The 16603-nt window shown below is 34.3% G+C and overlaps 1 protein-coding gene across 3 annotated transcripts in view; it reads right to left on the reverse strand.

Annotated features, from left to right (window-relative positions):
- LOC6036061 (nuclear receptor subfamily 4 group A member 2) overlaps positions 1–16603 on the reverse strand; it is a 195736-nt gene that overhangs the window by 139916 nt on the left and 39217 nt on the right. Inside the window, exon 1 of one of the 3 annotated variants that reach the window (XM_038252555.1) lies at positions 1530–1779. The exons of the other annotated variants lie outside the window; for them this stretch is intronic. Coding sequence (XP_038108483.1) covers positions 1530–1620 — 91 coding nt within the window. The 5' untranslated portion in view covers positions 1621–1779. Of the gene's footprint in view, positions 1–1529; positions 1780–16603 lie in introns of those variants that run through there. 3 annotated transcript variants of the gene reach the window in all.

Consider the following 16603-nt stretch of genomic DNA (forward strand, 5'->3'; position numbering starts at 1 on the left):
AAGATGTTTGAAAATATATTTGAAAAAAAAAATAAAAGAAAGAAAGGAAAACAAGATTAGTGTTAGAGACAATATTCAGAAGTTTAAGTTTGTTCTTACTTACTTCAAAATGCTGTTAGGCAAACATTAGGTGTCGTTTAGGGAACATGCTTTTTTTTGACAAATAGGTTTTGAAAACCTATTCCTTATCAATAAAATGGTTTTTTTTTCAAATAAAATGCACAAATAAAGAGTCATTTTCGCCATTATTCCTGAAAGAAATTAATGGCAAAGTTAACAATAAAATATTTAAAGCCATTTATTTTGAATCAGGCATTCAATTTTCATCAGAAATTGACTCCATCCAAAACATGTAGGTGACAATATCCACGCTAATTAATGTTTCATAGCAGCCAACTGCAACCGCACTTGGGTGGTGACCTATAAAAACCCGCCTCGTCAATGAATATCGGATTCTTTTCAAACTGCACTCACTCATTAAAAATTAAAAACCCCCCCGCTGAAACTAATGGCTCCACTAAAAATATCCACTTTCAATCTTTTCCACCGCAGCATTTTTCAACCAGCATTTTTTGTTGCCTCCCAACCCCCAACCAACACTTTTCATCTCCATTTCATTCATCTCGCTTCGCCAGCTGTGCGCGTGGGCGTCACGTCTATCCGGTTGAATGGAAAACCGATCTCCGTTCCATTCTCCTCGCTGCACAAACAACCTGCCCGTCCGGACATCCTTGCAGCATCCCCCCCCCCTGTCCGTACTACCCACCCTCACCCTCACATTCATTGATAAAACCGAAACAATCACGGCATCCCCGCTTCGTCCTCACCACCCCGATTTTCCACACCCACCGCCACGCGGAAAAAGCGGATTTCATTCATCAAAAAGCGTGTGGACGAGTTCGGATGGGTGAGGGAAGTGGGTCGGAAAATCGATTTTCCAGCTCGTCGTCGTCGTCCCAGGATTGAATGTGATGTCATGGTGATGGTGGAGAATCATACACACAGAAACGTCGACGTTTGTTGGCGAAAAAGGTTCAGCCGTCAAGGACGTTTGGGATTGCTTTTATTGAAGATTCTCAGGCCATTTCACCGAAATGAGTCTTTTCATCGAAACAAGGATTTATCCATCTTAGGAGAAATTTTTTATCGACGTTTGTTGGACGAATTTTCGGTGTAATGACCTATTCGGTCATTCCGTCAAAGTGGCCATTTCACCGATTGAGTCAGTGGTCATTGGCCATTTCATCGAAAGCTGACAGAATCCTTCTTGAGAGTGAAACTGTTAACTTTTGGAATGTTGTTAAATGATCATCAGATTGAATGACCTATTAGGTCATTCGATTGATCATTTCTCCTTTTGGATCATTTAATGGGTCTTTCACCAAACTTCACGACTTTTTCTTCTGGGTGAAACCATTAACCTTTTAGAACACTTGACAAAACAAATTGCAGTCACCTATTCGGCGAAACGGCACTCTGTACTGACCCTCCCTTGTCTGGACAGTTTGATTAATGTCGATCGAACCCACCTGATGACCTTTCCCAGTGTTCCAACCGGAAGCCGATGAACTCCAGCAAATCAATACCGGCTCGTACGTCACTAAACACCACTGTCTGCATCCACTAATCTCCACGAAATCACCTGATGTCACTGTTAATCCCGTTATCCCGAACCTCACCCCAAAAACCTTCAACACATCACACACCAAACTCTGGTCTGGAAATACTTCTTCTTCGGTCCACCGAGAGCGCCAAGGACCTTGCACACTTCCACCAGCATCGATTGTCCGCGTGAGACTAAGCCGGGCCGGGTACGGCGGTGGCCACTTTATGACATCGATCCAGCGTTTGGTGACGGAACGACCTTGAGCTTGGCCGGCTGTGAAGGCCGGCGGCGGGTTGGAAGGAGGGTTGATGCGTGTGCGCAGTCAAACTGATGATGGTACCGAGTGACGAGGATGGCCCGAGTTGAAACCGACCAAGAGTGAGCAGGACAACCACAAACCGTTGCCAAGAATGAAAAGTTGTACCGGCGTTGTGGTGGGTGGCAGGGTGAAAGCACTCGCTTGTTTGGACAAGTGACGCCATTCGGGTAAACAGAGAGCAGCGAAAGAAAGAAGAAAAAAGCACACGCTGCAGAGGAATTTTCGCTTTTCATTGGGGGCAGCCAGCAGTCGGAACTGTGGAAACTTGGTAAAAGGAAATTTTCCTCGGAACAAACCTGGATTTGTTGATTTATGCCGCTCTCCCTCCCATTCATAAGGCTAATTTGTTAGCTTAGGATCCGCCGGGTTGTCCTACACACGGGTTGTACGAGGTAAGTTTTAGCAGTAGGAGTGTTGAGCTTGCGAAATCAATTCATTAAGTGCCAAACATCGGAAAGTTCGGAATGTGCTCTGTTTGCTTTGGAGTATTGATTGACTGGCCGACGCCAACGTAAATTGTAAAACTACTCTGCAGCAGAAAAGGGTAAACTGTGTGTGACTTCCACTTGAGCGGTTTAAAGGGTGTGTGTGCCACCAGCCAGCTGACCGTCGGTATCGATATGGGGGATCGAATCAGTATAATTAATTCAAGCAGATGATTTTTCCTATGCCTTCGCAGTGACCTTTGCCGACGCCGACACAGGTTGTAAAGAGGGAAATGGGAAGTTTCCTTTTGAAAATGTAACAAGTTGTACCAACACCATCTACAAAATACTTCGAAGCATTTTCTTCCCTTTAAGAATTATAAAATGCTCTGCCAAAGAGTGATATTTTTGCAAAACAATCCAGACACGATTATCCGAGGTTTCCTTGGAAACCCTTCGAATTATCAAACTACGGATATTCCAGGCTTTTGATAGTCGAGTCTGAACAGAATCCGAATTGACTTATTTTAAATTTATACGAGACGTTAATTCTGATTTATCAGTACTTCTTTTACACAATTTTTAGTATTTTTGTTGATCAAATTACGTTATTTTTTAAGATCAAGTGTTACTTATCGAATGTTTTAAGAAATCATTAGGCTGGTACAAATATTTTTAAAAGTTTTTGCCACAGCCCCCCCCCCATTCAAAATTGGTCCGAAAAATCAGGGGGCAAAAAAAATATTTTTACAATAAACTTCAAAATTTCAATGAAAATTCAAGTACAACCAGCTGAAATCAAATTAAAATACATTCTCCTGCGTTTAAAATCATTTTTAACATGTTTGGGTTTATTAAAAAGTCTTAAGATTTTTTGAAAATTTTCGATGCAAAATCTTTTTTTTCGATACTATTTTTGTTTTTGTCAGATCTTAGATTTTTGAAAACTAATGATTGCAAAACAACTGAACTAGTGTAAAATGCATTTTAAAACACTTTTTTCATTTAAATGTGAAGACTATGGCTTGTTATTTAAATTTTTATATTTTTTTTTATTTTTTTGCCTTCCCCTTGACCTCGGCCAGGGCCGAGGGAAAAAACTTTTTTAAATATTTGCATCGGCCTTACATATTTTTTTGAAGTGGCAAAATAATGTTGTCGAAAGGGCTAAGACGTCCATTAGCGTGGTTCACGTTTCTATGAAAAAGACAAAAGTTGTTATTTTGTCTTGCATCAACCGGAATTTCGTTCTTTTATGTCCCCAGAAGCACTCCTGAAAATTTGAGTCCATTTGGTAAGCTCTAGGAGCTCCAGTTTTAATTTGAAATTTATATGGGATTTTGATTTATTTTCCATGGAAACTATCTTTTTACATTGTATTAGGATTTTTTTATAAATCGATGAAATGACTTGATTCTTATAGTAGGAGATCGGTTTTGAACTGGGAACAACTTTGTAGAACATACCAACATGCTAGGAAGTGACCCTTTAAAGATACAGATACTTTTAGATGGTGGCTGGCCCCTTCAAAAGCCATCATCTAAAAGTATCTGTATATTTAAAGGGTCACTTCCTAGCATGTTGGTATGTTCTACAAAGTTGTTCCCCAGTTCAAAACCGATCTCCTACTATAAGAATCAAGTCATTTCATCGATTTATAAAAAAAAATCCTAATACAATGTAAAAAAAGATAGTTTCCCATGGAAAATAAATCAAAATCCCATATAAATTTCAAATTAAAACTGGAGCTCCTAGAGCTTACCAAATGGACTCAAATTTTCAGGAGTGCTTCTGGGGACATAAAAGAACGAAATTCCGGTTGATGCAAGACAAAATAACAACTTTTGTCTTTTTCATAGAAACGTGAACCACGCTAACGTCCATCCATTAACCAGGAAGACAATCAATGTAATGAATTATGATTTTGGTGAGTTTGGACATTCAGGTGGCAGATGAAATAATTAAGAAAAAAATACTTTTATATTTGTTGTGTTGTTGTGTGCGACTTAACCCACTACACGGGCTTCGATTTAAAAAATCGCCAAAAATCAATTTTTCAACCAATTTATGATCTTCAAAAAGCATTGGAAAGAAGAACTCTTAAAATTTTAGAAAATTTTAGGGTTTGGAGTTTGACTTGTTATATGTGACTTTGACAATGTTTTTAAAAATGTATTTTTCTTAGGGGTTAACTTTGGCTGTGTCTTTTACTAAAATTTCCTATATTTTAAGTAAAATGAAGTATGCAGTATTTTTTGTAGTGTCCCAGACTATGCATCTACGCATATTTTTTTTACAATTTAAATGATAATGGTTCCATTTTATAGTAGAAAATGTGAAAAACAAAACATTGAAAAAGTGACTGTAAAAACATGAAAAAATTAGATAGGCAAAATGTACTGATAGGAGGTGGAAGAATAGGCCAAATACTACCAAAAACAAACATGAACTAAACAAGATAAATGAAAAGTAAAATACTAACAATGAAACATGAAAAACATAAAACAAGAGAAGTAAAGTTTTTCGCAGAACAAAAGTTGCTTAAAATGACCTCCTGAACACGGGAAAAATAAAAATTTACGAAAAACAAATTGGGCAGTAGAGGGTTAATTTGACTATTTTTAAAAATATTTGACTCTAGTTGTCAAAGATTTTGAGCTCGCCACTTTTTGTCTCATCAATTCGTTCACATTTCAGCAGCTCTACATACTAAAAATCTTCTTTTTACATTGTTTTTTTTTAAATAAAATTCAGATTTTTAAAAACATTTAAAATCACGCGAAAAATGGGTTCAAAACACTTTTTTCTACATCGAATATTTCAGGATATGTTTTAAATGACAAAAAAGTCAAGTTTTGAAGTTTTTGATAAGCCGGTCAAAATTAATTTAACAGTAACCATTTTTTCAAACATTCATTTTCGTGAAACATCATAATAAAGTCGACAAAAATCATGGAGAGGTTGTTCTAGTTCAAAGGCAAATTTGTAGTCAAAAAGTTCAGTTCTATAATTTTGGTAAAATGCACCGGTTTTAAGATAAAGCCAATTTATAATATTTTTTTGTTGTCTGTCCTTTAAGCCAATGAAAACATTGTTTTTTTGTAAATGATCTGAAAGTGTTTATAAATCTGCTAGATTTTTTTTATGGAATATATTTTGTTGAAAACAGCCTAAGAAAAATAATCAAACATCAAAAATAAGACTAACTGAGTAATACTGAGTTATAAATGACATTTATCTATAAATCTCAAAAGCGTAGAAAATTTTGGTTCAATTTTTGAAATAAAGCAAAATATTTAAAAATGTTTTTTATGTGTTAGGAATTTGAATAAGTTACACAAATACCAGCAACATTTATGATTTCTTGAATTAAAGAAAAAAAAATATTCATTTGAAGAATTAGTTAAAAAAACAAATTTCTGGTGCTTTTCAAGAATTTTACTTAAATTTTGCAAAAAATTCTCGAGGCAAACAACTATGCTTTTCAAAATTAAACAATTTATTCAAATTTAATGATAACAGAGAATTAACAGAGAAATACGACAATTGTCGGAAATATATCCAGAAAAAATATTGATCTACAGAATATATTTTTTTTTGTACAAATATTTTCTATAAATAAAGCAGGGGGGAGGGGGGGGGGGGTTGGTGCTCCATACACTTTTTGTTTTACAGTATGTAAAAAAAGTATTTACACCCCTTGGGCACTATGCACATTTTGTGATGAAACATGTACAAAATTTAAAGTTTGACATAAACCTAGTACTACGTTTTGTTCAAAAACTCATGCCGAACATTTTGCTGCAAAAAGCTCATGAAAAGATGTTTTCTATAAAAAGTCATATAACAAATGGGTAATTCTCCGCCAACTCACACAGCAGTTGCCCCGACCCCTCTTCGATTTGCGTGAAACTTTGTCCTAAGGGGTAACTTTTGTCCCTGATCACGAATCCGAGGTCCGTTTTTTGATATCTAGTGACGGAGGGGCGGTACGACCCTTCCATTTTGAACATGCGAAAAAGAGGTGTTTTTCAATAATTTGCAGCCTGAAACGGTGATGAGATAGAAATTTGGTGTCAAAGGGACTTTTATGTAAAATTAGACGCCCGATTTGATGGCGTACTCAGAATTCGAAAAAACGTATTTTTCATCGAAAAAAACACTAAAAAAGTTTTAAAAATTCTCCCATTTTCCGTTACTCGACTGTAAAAAATTTTGGAACATGTCATTTTATGGGAAATTTAATGTACTTTTCGAATCAACATTGACCCAGAAGGGTCATTTTTCCATTTAGAACAAAATTTTTCATTTTAAAATTTCGTGTTTTTTCTAACTTTGCAGGGTTATTTTTTAGAGTGTAACAATGTTCTACAAAATTGTAGAGCAGACAATTACAAAAATTTTGATATATAGACATAAGGGGTTTGCTTATAAACATCACGAGTTATCGCGATTTTACGAAAAAAAGTTTTGAAAAAGTTGGTCGTCATCGATCATGGCCGTTCATGGTCACCCGCGACAGACACGGACGACGAAACAAAGAGAAACGCAAAAGTAACTTTTTCAAAACTTTTTTCGTAAAATCGCGATAACTCGTGATGTTTATAAGCAAACCCCTTATGTCTATATATCAAAATTTTTGCAATTGTCTGTTCTACAACTTTGTAGAACATTATTACACTCTAAAAAATAACCCTGCAAAGTTAGAAAAAACACGAAATTTTAAAATGAAAAATTTTGTTCAAAATGAAAAAATGACCCTTCTGGGTCAATGTAGATTCGAAAAGTACATTAAATTTCCCATAAAATGACATGTTCCAAAATTTTTTACAGTCGAGTAACGGAAAATGGGAGAATTTTTAAAACTTTTTTAGTGTTTTTTTCGATGAAAAATACGTTTTTTCGGAATTCTGAGTACGCCATCAAATCGGGCATCTAATTTTACATAAAAGTCCCTTTGACACCAAATTTCTATCTCATCACCGTTTCAGGCTGCAAATTATTGAAAAACACCTCTTTTTTCGCATGTTCAAAAATGGAAGGGGTCGTACCGCCCCTCCGTCACGAGATATCAAAAACGGACCTCGGATTCGTGATCAGGGACAAAAGTTACCCCTTAGGACAAAGTTTCACGCAAATCGAAGAGAGGTCGGGGCAACTTTTCCCGATTTCGTGTGAGTTGGTAGAGAATTACCCAAATACTATTACAAAAATAAAAAAGGTGCAAAAATAGTTTGTACACCTTTCGAAAAATTAACATAAATAATGTTATTTGTTGACAAATCATCATAAATCCAGTCTCCCAACTCCAAATAGGCATCCTTGACTGATAAAAAAAAAAAATTGGATTGAATATAAAGTTTACTAATTACTTAGTATAATAGTTTATGTAACTCTGGAAATTCTATATAAAACTTATCTAAACAATTTGACTAAATGTGAATATATTACCATAGAATTGCTAAATAAACATTCTGGAGTGGGTATAACACCGTTTTGGGGGTCTTTGTATCGCTAGAATAGATTTTTCGTTGGAATTTCGTACCAACCCGGAATTACGTCGTCGGAAAATCCGCCGGCATCCGAACCGGTCCACAATTCACAAGTTAACCTATGTGGCATCGGAAAGGGCATAAAATTTCCGATCTTTTGATACCCATACATCTAGGTTTTCTATAAAACCCACGTTTTTAAATACCTGGGCAAAAAGTAAGTTTGATCCATGAGAACAAAAATTACGAAATTCCATACATTTTTGGCAGATTGCTCAAACGAAACCATAACAACGTTTTTGCCTAGGTATTTAAAAACGTGGGTATATGGAAAATTGTCCAAGAAAGGCCATCCCCATCTTTCGTGAGATTTCTAAAACAGTGTCTACGTGATTTCTGAATGGTCCCTTTCACTATTTACGTTGCAAATGGTTATGAAACATGAATTAAACATAATTCTGCTAACCTCCTAAGTCAAAACTCCGCCTCTTCATCAAAAAATTATGTTTAAACCAATTCTGATTTTTTTTTTCAATCATCGGAGAGTAGAACTCGATCCTTTACAGGCACGATTTTCGAAAGGATGGAAATGGTTGGGATCCAAACGATACATTCATCAGAAAATCTAGTGATTGATGATTTTCATATTTCATGTAATTTTGCAAATGTTTTGAAACTATTAGCACCTACTTTGAATACCAAATTAGGTATGCAGTAATTTTTGTAATAGCCACATTATATGTTGACACTCGAAAACTTTTTGTAATCTAACTAACTGTTAATTTTTGAAGAAATTACGAGATACAGATCTTTTTTGTTCCATAGTCACGCCCACTTACGGTTCTGAAATCATTATATTTGAGGGCTAAAGTTTGGGGTAAAATCTTGATGTTTCAATTTTATAATATCTCTTCAAAAATCCAAAAAGATTCCAGATGCTGCTCTTTTATGTTAGATTTTTTTTCAAAGTGTACACAATAATTATCAAAATATCATTTTTTAAATAAGTTTTCATATTTTTATTAGCACCAATTCTTTGGTATATGATTAGAACCTTTAGATAAGTCCTCACAGAATGTAATTCTTCATCAAACTGTTCTTCTAGCAAAGTGCAAAATAACACTTATTACACCAGCTCTGTACTGCTCCTAATTTGCAGCATTCCGGCAACGCACGCCACATTCTGAACCCTTGCAGCTCTAGGGCCTGAACGACTAGGCCTTTCCCCGGGTGTGGCCCCTAGCCTGGTCCTGGGCCTGGTCGCCCATCAGGCACAACGGCATCGGACCGTGAATAATTATTTTCACTTATAATTTCACTTACGTCCGCCGGTGCTGGTGCTGGTGCTGATGCAGCGTGAAGAAATTACCGGGTTTTTGAGAAATCTCTAAAAACAACATCATCCAAGACAATTGGCCTAGGTTTAGAACAGGAGAAAACTGCGGCTGTTTTAAATAGAGAAAGAGGGGATCGCACTAAAGCACCAGAAGGCGCCCCCTGCAATTATAAATAGAAAATCATAAAACGTGAAAATTGTCACATATTCAACCACTCTCTTTCCGCTTTTCCTTTTTCCCCCGCCCAGTGGAATTCTGCCATCATCATAACTATTTTCACGTTAAACGTCATCACACACGGCCACGATGCAGCAGCACTCTTTCCACTTGCTGCTGACGATGATGATGCACTTGCGTCTGCCACTCCTTTTAGAACGGCTTTTTTATTCTCTCTCTCTCTTTATTCATTTCCCACACTGCATACATGCAATTTCCATTTTTGCCTCCGGAAAAGCCGGAAAAACTCTCGTGCCTCACACCCCAGCACAGGAGAGTCCTGACGATGACGTCACGACTTTGTTGTTGAGAGGCACTTTGCCCGGTTTTCCGTCAGCTGAAACAGTTTCGCGTTTCACCACCCAGCGAGTGAGTGAGTGTGTAGCTTTTTATTGCCTGGGTCGCGGCGACTGTTTTGTGTGCGGTGATGATGGTGGGAAATTTGTATCGATTTTTCGCTCGCCTCACCTTGCTCTTGAATTCTGTCCCGACCGTCCGTCCTTGCCACGGTGATGCCGCGGTGTCCTGGCAAGAGCGTTTTCGTGGACGGAGGTGAATAGTTGGTGTTTGGATAAATTTTGGTGTGAGTTTTGGATATTTTTGGAGTAAAATTTTCATTATTTTAAAACAATAAGAAAAAAATGTGTCAACGCAAAGAAATTTACCCTTTTTATAATTTTTAAAAGGCTTTGGAAAGGAGAACTTTTAAATTTTGTGAAAATCTTGGGCCTGATGATTAAACTTGGTTTAGAAAAAAAAACACGATTAAGATGGAAAAATGTGAAAAACAACTAATATTTTCTTAAAAAATATAAAAAAAGAAAAGTTACAAAAAGATAAACAATATAAATGCATTTAAATATACTAAAATTAATTAAGAAAAACATAAAAGCAAAGGTTTTTTGTGAAGCAAAAATTATCATTCTACCCTCCTGAATGCGAGAAAAATCAAACTATTCAAAAAAAAAAAATTGGCAGATAAAGCAAAATATGTCGATTTCAAATACTATATTTCTCGTTCTTTTTCAACTATTGCGAAAAATGGGAGCAGAAAAACCAAGGGTTTCCAGCAAGGCCTCAGACTGGCAAGTAATTAATAATTACTTTGATTTTTAGCTGGTAATTAAGTAATTATTTAATTACTTAGTAATTCATGATAATTAGAGTAATTTAATGTAAATAATTGGTAATTAAAGTAATTTTTGAGTAATTAAAGTAATTGATTTTTTTTAAATTGTACTTCTTTAACGAAACTATTTACTATTTATATGGAGCGGCCGTGGCTGACTGGTTACGGTGTTCGCTTTGTAAGCGAATGGTTCTGGGTTCGATTCCCATCTGCTCCCAACGAGAAAGTTAAGAACACTTAAATTTGAACTGATGAATATGAACGAAAAATCAAAGTCGCTCAAGGCGGGGTTCGATCCCCCATCCTTTGGATTGGTAAGCAAAAATGCTAACCACTAGGCCATGACGACTTGGTGAGCTTGGACTGGAATTAGGAATACTGTTACAGAGAGCGAGTTGTGGCGCTATAACCACGGCAAATAGTGTCCAGGGCATTCGTGGAAATACAATGTCCCATCCCAGAGGGTCCCGGAGTACCAAACCTTCTTAGCATGGTGCTCCCAACGAATACAACCAAAATCTCGGAGCGTATGGTGGTGTGTCCCCACGCTTCTTCCTCCCCTGTCGATTCAGAATTGTGTTGTTGTTCGAACACTCAGTGCTCAAACTCAACCCAATTACGAGTCATCTCTGCGATACGGCTTTACGCAGTAGGCCTGGCCGCTTTAACGCTTGTGATGTTTCAATGCATTCCGATGCAATGGCGCACTACAAATGTTAATAAATGACAAGAAGAGTGCTAGGCGTCATCTAACCTAAGGCACTCTCCAGGATCCCTTCGAAAGATTGGCTGCGCTAGGGTCTGATTAGATTAGATTAGATTAGAAACTATTTACTATTTATATATAATCTATTATAACAGTATTTTATTAATTCCAAATAAGAGTGAATAACAAAGATTAAAAAAGACTGGTTCTGTATGTAGAAGGCCTTATTCACCATAGTTCTCTCCTAAAACTCTCCTAAAATTTATTTTTATCATGTTGTTTATCGAAGCTGATTAACAACAAAAAGCAACGCCATGATATATTTCCCAGTGATTTTTTTTGTGAATCCGAAATCTATTCATTTTTATTAAATAATTAATAAAATATGTTTTTTTTTTTGCAAGAACTTCAAGGCTATTTGCTATTTTTCCGAAAATGCCCAATAATAATTTTTGAAAGAGCTATCGAATGAGCTATTTATAAATAATTTAGTTTAGAACCGTAGAAATGAATACTTAAATTTAAATTAAATGTTTTTTGTCGTAGTGAAAAGTAATTAAGTAATTTATGTAATTAATCATTTTGGACCAGTAATTTGAGTAATTAATTGGCAGACTGGCAAGTAATTAACGCTTCTGGAAACCCTTGAGAAAAACATTTCGAAAGAAAACTTTTAAAAATTGAAAACCATACAGATTTTTTTTTAAGATAAGGCCGATGCAAACATTTAAAAAAGTTTTTGTCCCTCGGCCCTGGCCCAGGTCAAAGGGGGGACAAAAAATAAAAAAATATAAAAATTTAAATAACAAGCCATAGTCTTCACATTTAAATGAAAAAAGTGTTTAAAAATGCATTTTACACTAGTTCAGTTGTTTTGCAATCAATAGTTTTCAAAAAATCTGAGATCTGACAAAAACAAAAATTATATCGAAAAAAAAGATTTTGCATCGAAAATTTTCAAAAAATCTTAAGATTTATTAACAAACCCAAACATGCTAAAAATGATTTTAAACGCAGGAGAATGTATTTTAATTTGATTTCAGCTGGTTGCACTTGAATTTTCATTAAAATTTTGAAGTTTATTGTAAAAATATTTTTTTTGCCCCCTGATTTTTCTGGCCAATTTTGAAGGGGGGGGGGAAGGTTGGGGGGTGACATAAACTTTTAAAAATATTTGTACCAGCCTAAACTTTTTTTTTATCCAGAAAAAGGCATTTACGACATTTGAAAAAAATATAGTCTCAGAACAATACCAAATCTTAAATAAAAAAAATATTAATCTCAGAATACATACAAATTTTGTTAAAAACTTGTTTCTAACATTCAAAATTTTCCCGGAAATTCAGGTCACAGATAAATATTTCATTGAATAAAAACATATTTAAGGTTAATTCTAATTCTAATTAATAGTGTTTGTCACCCCTCCCCTTCAACATTCTTCCAAAAAATCTGATAAAAAACAGTTTTCTAGCGGAAAAAATATAGTCTTTAAAAATATATAATTCAATCGATTTTAAATAAATTATTCGTAATAAAATGTAAAAGGTTTTTTTTGTATTTTTAATCAAACCAAGTACTTTTGGGCACTTGGAAATTTTTTAATTTTGAGATCGAAAATAGACGTTACATTTTTTAATAAGTTCATTGATATTTTGCAAATTTTTAGCAAGAGCTTAACTGTAGCAATGTATAAAGCGATCTTTGAAACTTTTTGTTTGAACATATTGAAAATATACCCTTAAATTTGAATTTAGGTTTTTGACCTGGTTAAAGAAACTTAAGCAAATGATTGTAAGCTACAAACTTAGATTAAATGCTTAAATGTTTATTTTTTTATTTCAAATGTAGAGGGAAAAACATTAGTAATACAAACACTGTTTTGGTCCTCAGATCAGAAAAAAAATGTAAATCTTAATAAAAAATATATTTTCATAAATTTATAGACATTAGCCAACTATTGCCAGTAACTGAACTTCGCAATTCCATTTTATTTCGAAATGTTCCAAGGCTTGAAATTCAATCGCCTCGCCCCTTACGACCAGATTCTTAGAATAAAAGCATGACTTTTTAGTTCTTTTATGGATTAATATTTTGAAAATTTAGCTAAGATGATTAAAATCTTACATTTATTTTATACTATGATTTTTGGCAAATATTTTTTCTATTATAATATTCTTCTTTCAAACTGAATCAATCTTAAACATTTCTCTTACTTCAGATGAGTAACAATCATGATTTTTTGTGGATTTCTCTTTTCTTATTGAACAACAAATTAATGGTATTGTTTTGCTGTTGTTACTGTTATTGAAAATAACTAGATTATTTCATAATTTGTGATTAAATTGTCTATGACTTTCATATTTAAAAAAAAATCAAATTGTTTACTGAAAAGTATTAAGCATACAAAATAGTGAAATGCTAATAAAGACTTCAATGAATAGTTTTAATAAAATATTGAGGACATAATTAACGGAATTCTTAAGCTAGTTTGTTTAAGATGAACATAAATATAATTTGCTAAAACAAACATTAAAGAAATGGTGTCGAGCTTATGGCGGTGAGTAAATTTTTAGTATTTTATATTGTCTTCTCTTATCAATATTACCAGGTAAGTTAGTTTTGATGCCCAAAATAAGCCATGTTTTTGGCTGGCTTCTACTATATTTTTAGACAAATGAGATTGCCCTACAATTTGTTTCTATAATGATGAATTAATTTCACTTCATCAAATGATAAATAAGGCAATTGATTTTTCACTGCAAAAACATCGAGAATTTTCAGAACATTGTTGCATTAAAAAATGTGTTATTTCAACACTTTTTTGTAAAGTTATAGTAATCCAGGATACAGAAGACAAAATACTGATTTTGTATTAGTTTAGCTGATATAACAACAATTAAAGTTTATTAATGCAAACTGAAGTTATCAGTTCTGCAAATAAAGTTTTGTTTACAATATCTATTTGATTACTAACAAGATTTTTAATAAACATCAATAAAATAGTTTACTGAAAAAATCGAACACGCGATATCGCGAAACTTCACTAGCATTTATGATAAATACAAAAATCGATATTTTTCATTTAAAAACAATACACTTCTTTAACCAAATATTGTTCACAATCAGCCAGCAACTCTTCCCGTTACAAAGAAGCCCATCGCATGAGTTTGAGGCAGCAGCGGAGAAATTGAAAAAGAAAAGAAACCTCCCAAACGGGAAGCATATGATGTAATGAAATACGAGCGGAAATTGTTGTTTCTTCTAATTTTCTCGTTCCAACGTGGGAAAAGCCTTCGTTCGACCTTGTTGCTTGATTTCCCCCATCTACCTACTCCTCCTAGACTTACGCGGGGAAAAACTTCTCCATCCTGACGTCGTTTTCGCGGCTGGTGGAAGCACCAGATTCCGCAACATTGTATAGCTTATTTGGAATTTTATTACTTTAGCCAACAGTCGAAGGGTGGTTGGGGAAGGTGAGGTTGCCACCCTTCGTCTTCGTTACCTTGACGAAGGATCCTTCCTTCCTTTGACGGGTTTCAACCTCCTTCCCCCCCAACTTCGCTCCTATCAACAATTCTCCTTCGATTTATTCTTGTGGAAAATCGTGGCACCTTTCAACAGCGGGAAAATAGATTATTTTTATCGTTTACGGAGTTTTGCTAGACGGGCGAGCGGTTGGTCACATTCTAATGCAATCGTGCGTTGATAAGCCCACTCCTTAGGAATGTCGGATGTTTACGTGGAGTGTGATAGCATTCTCTTGATTTTGCTATTTATCTTGGTGATTTTTTCAAGGTTGTTCGAAACACTGGTTAATGCTACAAATTTCTGAATGATGACGTGTTCAGTACGAGTCGTTTATTTAAAAATTACGAGTCCTGAGAAAATCGAGTTTTGAACAGGATTTTTAAGTGAAGAGTTTGTTTCCCCATTTATGTTAGGCGTCAAATAATTTAATCAATATTTATGAGTGTTTTTAATACAAGTGCTCAAATGAGTCATTTTATTAACTTTTCAGTACATATATTAGATGATGAGTAGCCCACTTGTCATTATAGAATTACAGGAAAATAAGTATTTTCAAAACAGTTTTGCAAAAATAAGGTTTCTTAAAAAAGTCTAAAATGTATTTTAAACAAATCAAAAACTTAACATGTGCCTTATTTTTGGGACAAACTTGCTTTGGATTCATACATTAAAAGCTAGCACAGTTAAACAATATGGTAATATTAAATCCGGGAATTGTCACAGAATTTATGTAAAAAATGTCAAATTTTACATCAGAAACTTTTGAGACTTTCATCAGTTTCTGTAGAATTTCACATTTTTGCACATTATTTATGTAAAATAACTCAAAAGGAGGTAGTATTCAACCAAATTATCAAACTTACAATAATAATCTTTTTTCTACTGTAAGTTTCACGCATTTAACATCGAATAATTTAGATAGATAATTTAGAGAAAGTTACTCAATAACAGTGAATTGCCATAACAAAATTACACATTACACAGAACCCAAAATGTTGTAATTTGAGAGTAATAAATATAATTTAAAATTCGTCTACATTTTGTAATAGTTTTACAAAAGGATTGCTGTAATATTGTAAAAAGCATTTTGTAACACTTTTTGATTAAAAAAGCGAGAAAGGTTGATTTAAACTTGAAATCAAGCAATTTTATTTTTTTGCATTTGTTGCTTATTGTAAAATTTAGATGAAGAAAAAACAAATAGCTTCAAGTCTTTTGCAAATTATTCTAAAAATAAAAATAAAAAAATATTTTAAATTTGTTCAAATGTCCTGAAAAATCGAGGCTTTCGTTGCTGAGATGCAGCCATGCAAACACATAAAGTAAGAAATTTAATTTAGTTGAATGGTGAATTTTTTGAAAATAGTCGCTGTTTTAATTTTTTAAATTAGTGCACATGTTTGCATACTTTTGGAAAAATATTTTTGAAAAACTGAGAAAATTCTCTATATTTTGCTTCTTCGGACTTTGTTGATACGACCTTTCGTTGCTAAGATATTACAATGCAAAGGTTTAAAAACAGGATTTTTTTTTCCAAACATGTGCACTGCCCATGTTCGCATAAATGTCCCATATGCAAAAACAGCAAGCTGAGAAAAACGCTAAACAAGTTTGTCCCACACTTAAGGCTACGTGTTAAGTTTTCACGAAAAAATCGGATTTCCTCCTGATTTCTAGAACAAAGTACTGGATGTTATAGGCTCTTTTGAAAGAGCACACGATTTTGAACCAAACTGCATCAATAACTCAAAAGTGACGAAAATGCATATGGGACATTTATGCGATCATGGGCAGTGCACTAATTTAAAAAAATGAAAAACTGCGACTATTTTCAAAAAAGTCACC

Source organism: Culex quinquefasciatus, chromosome 2 (assembly GCF_015732765.1).
Source record: "Culex quinquefasciatus strain JHB chromosome 2, VPISU_Cqui_1.0_pri_paternal, whole genome shotgun sequence".
Classification (NCBI taxonomy): domain Eukaryota; kingdom Metazoa; phylum Arthropoda; class Insecta; order Diptera; family Culicidae; genus Culex; species Culex quinquefasciatus.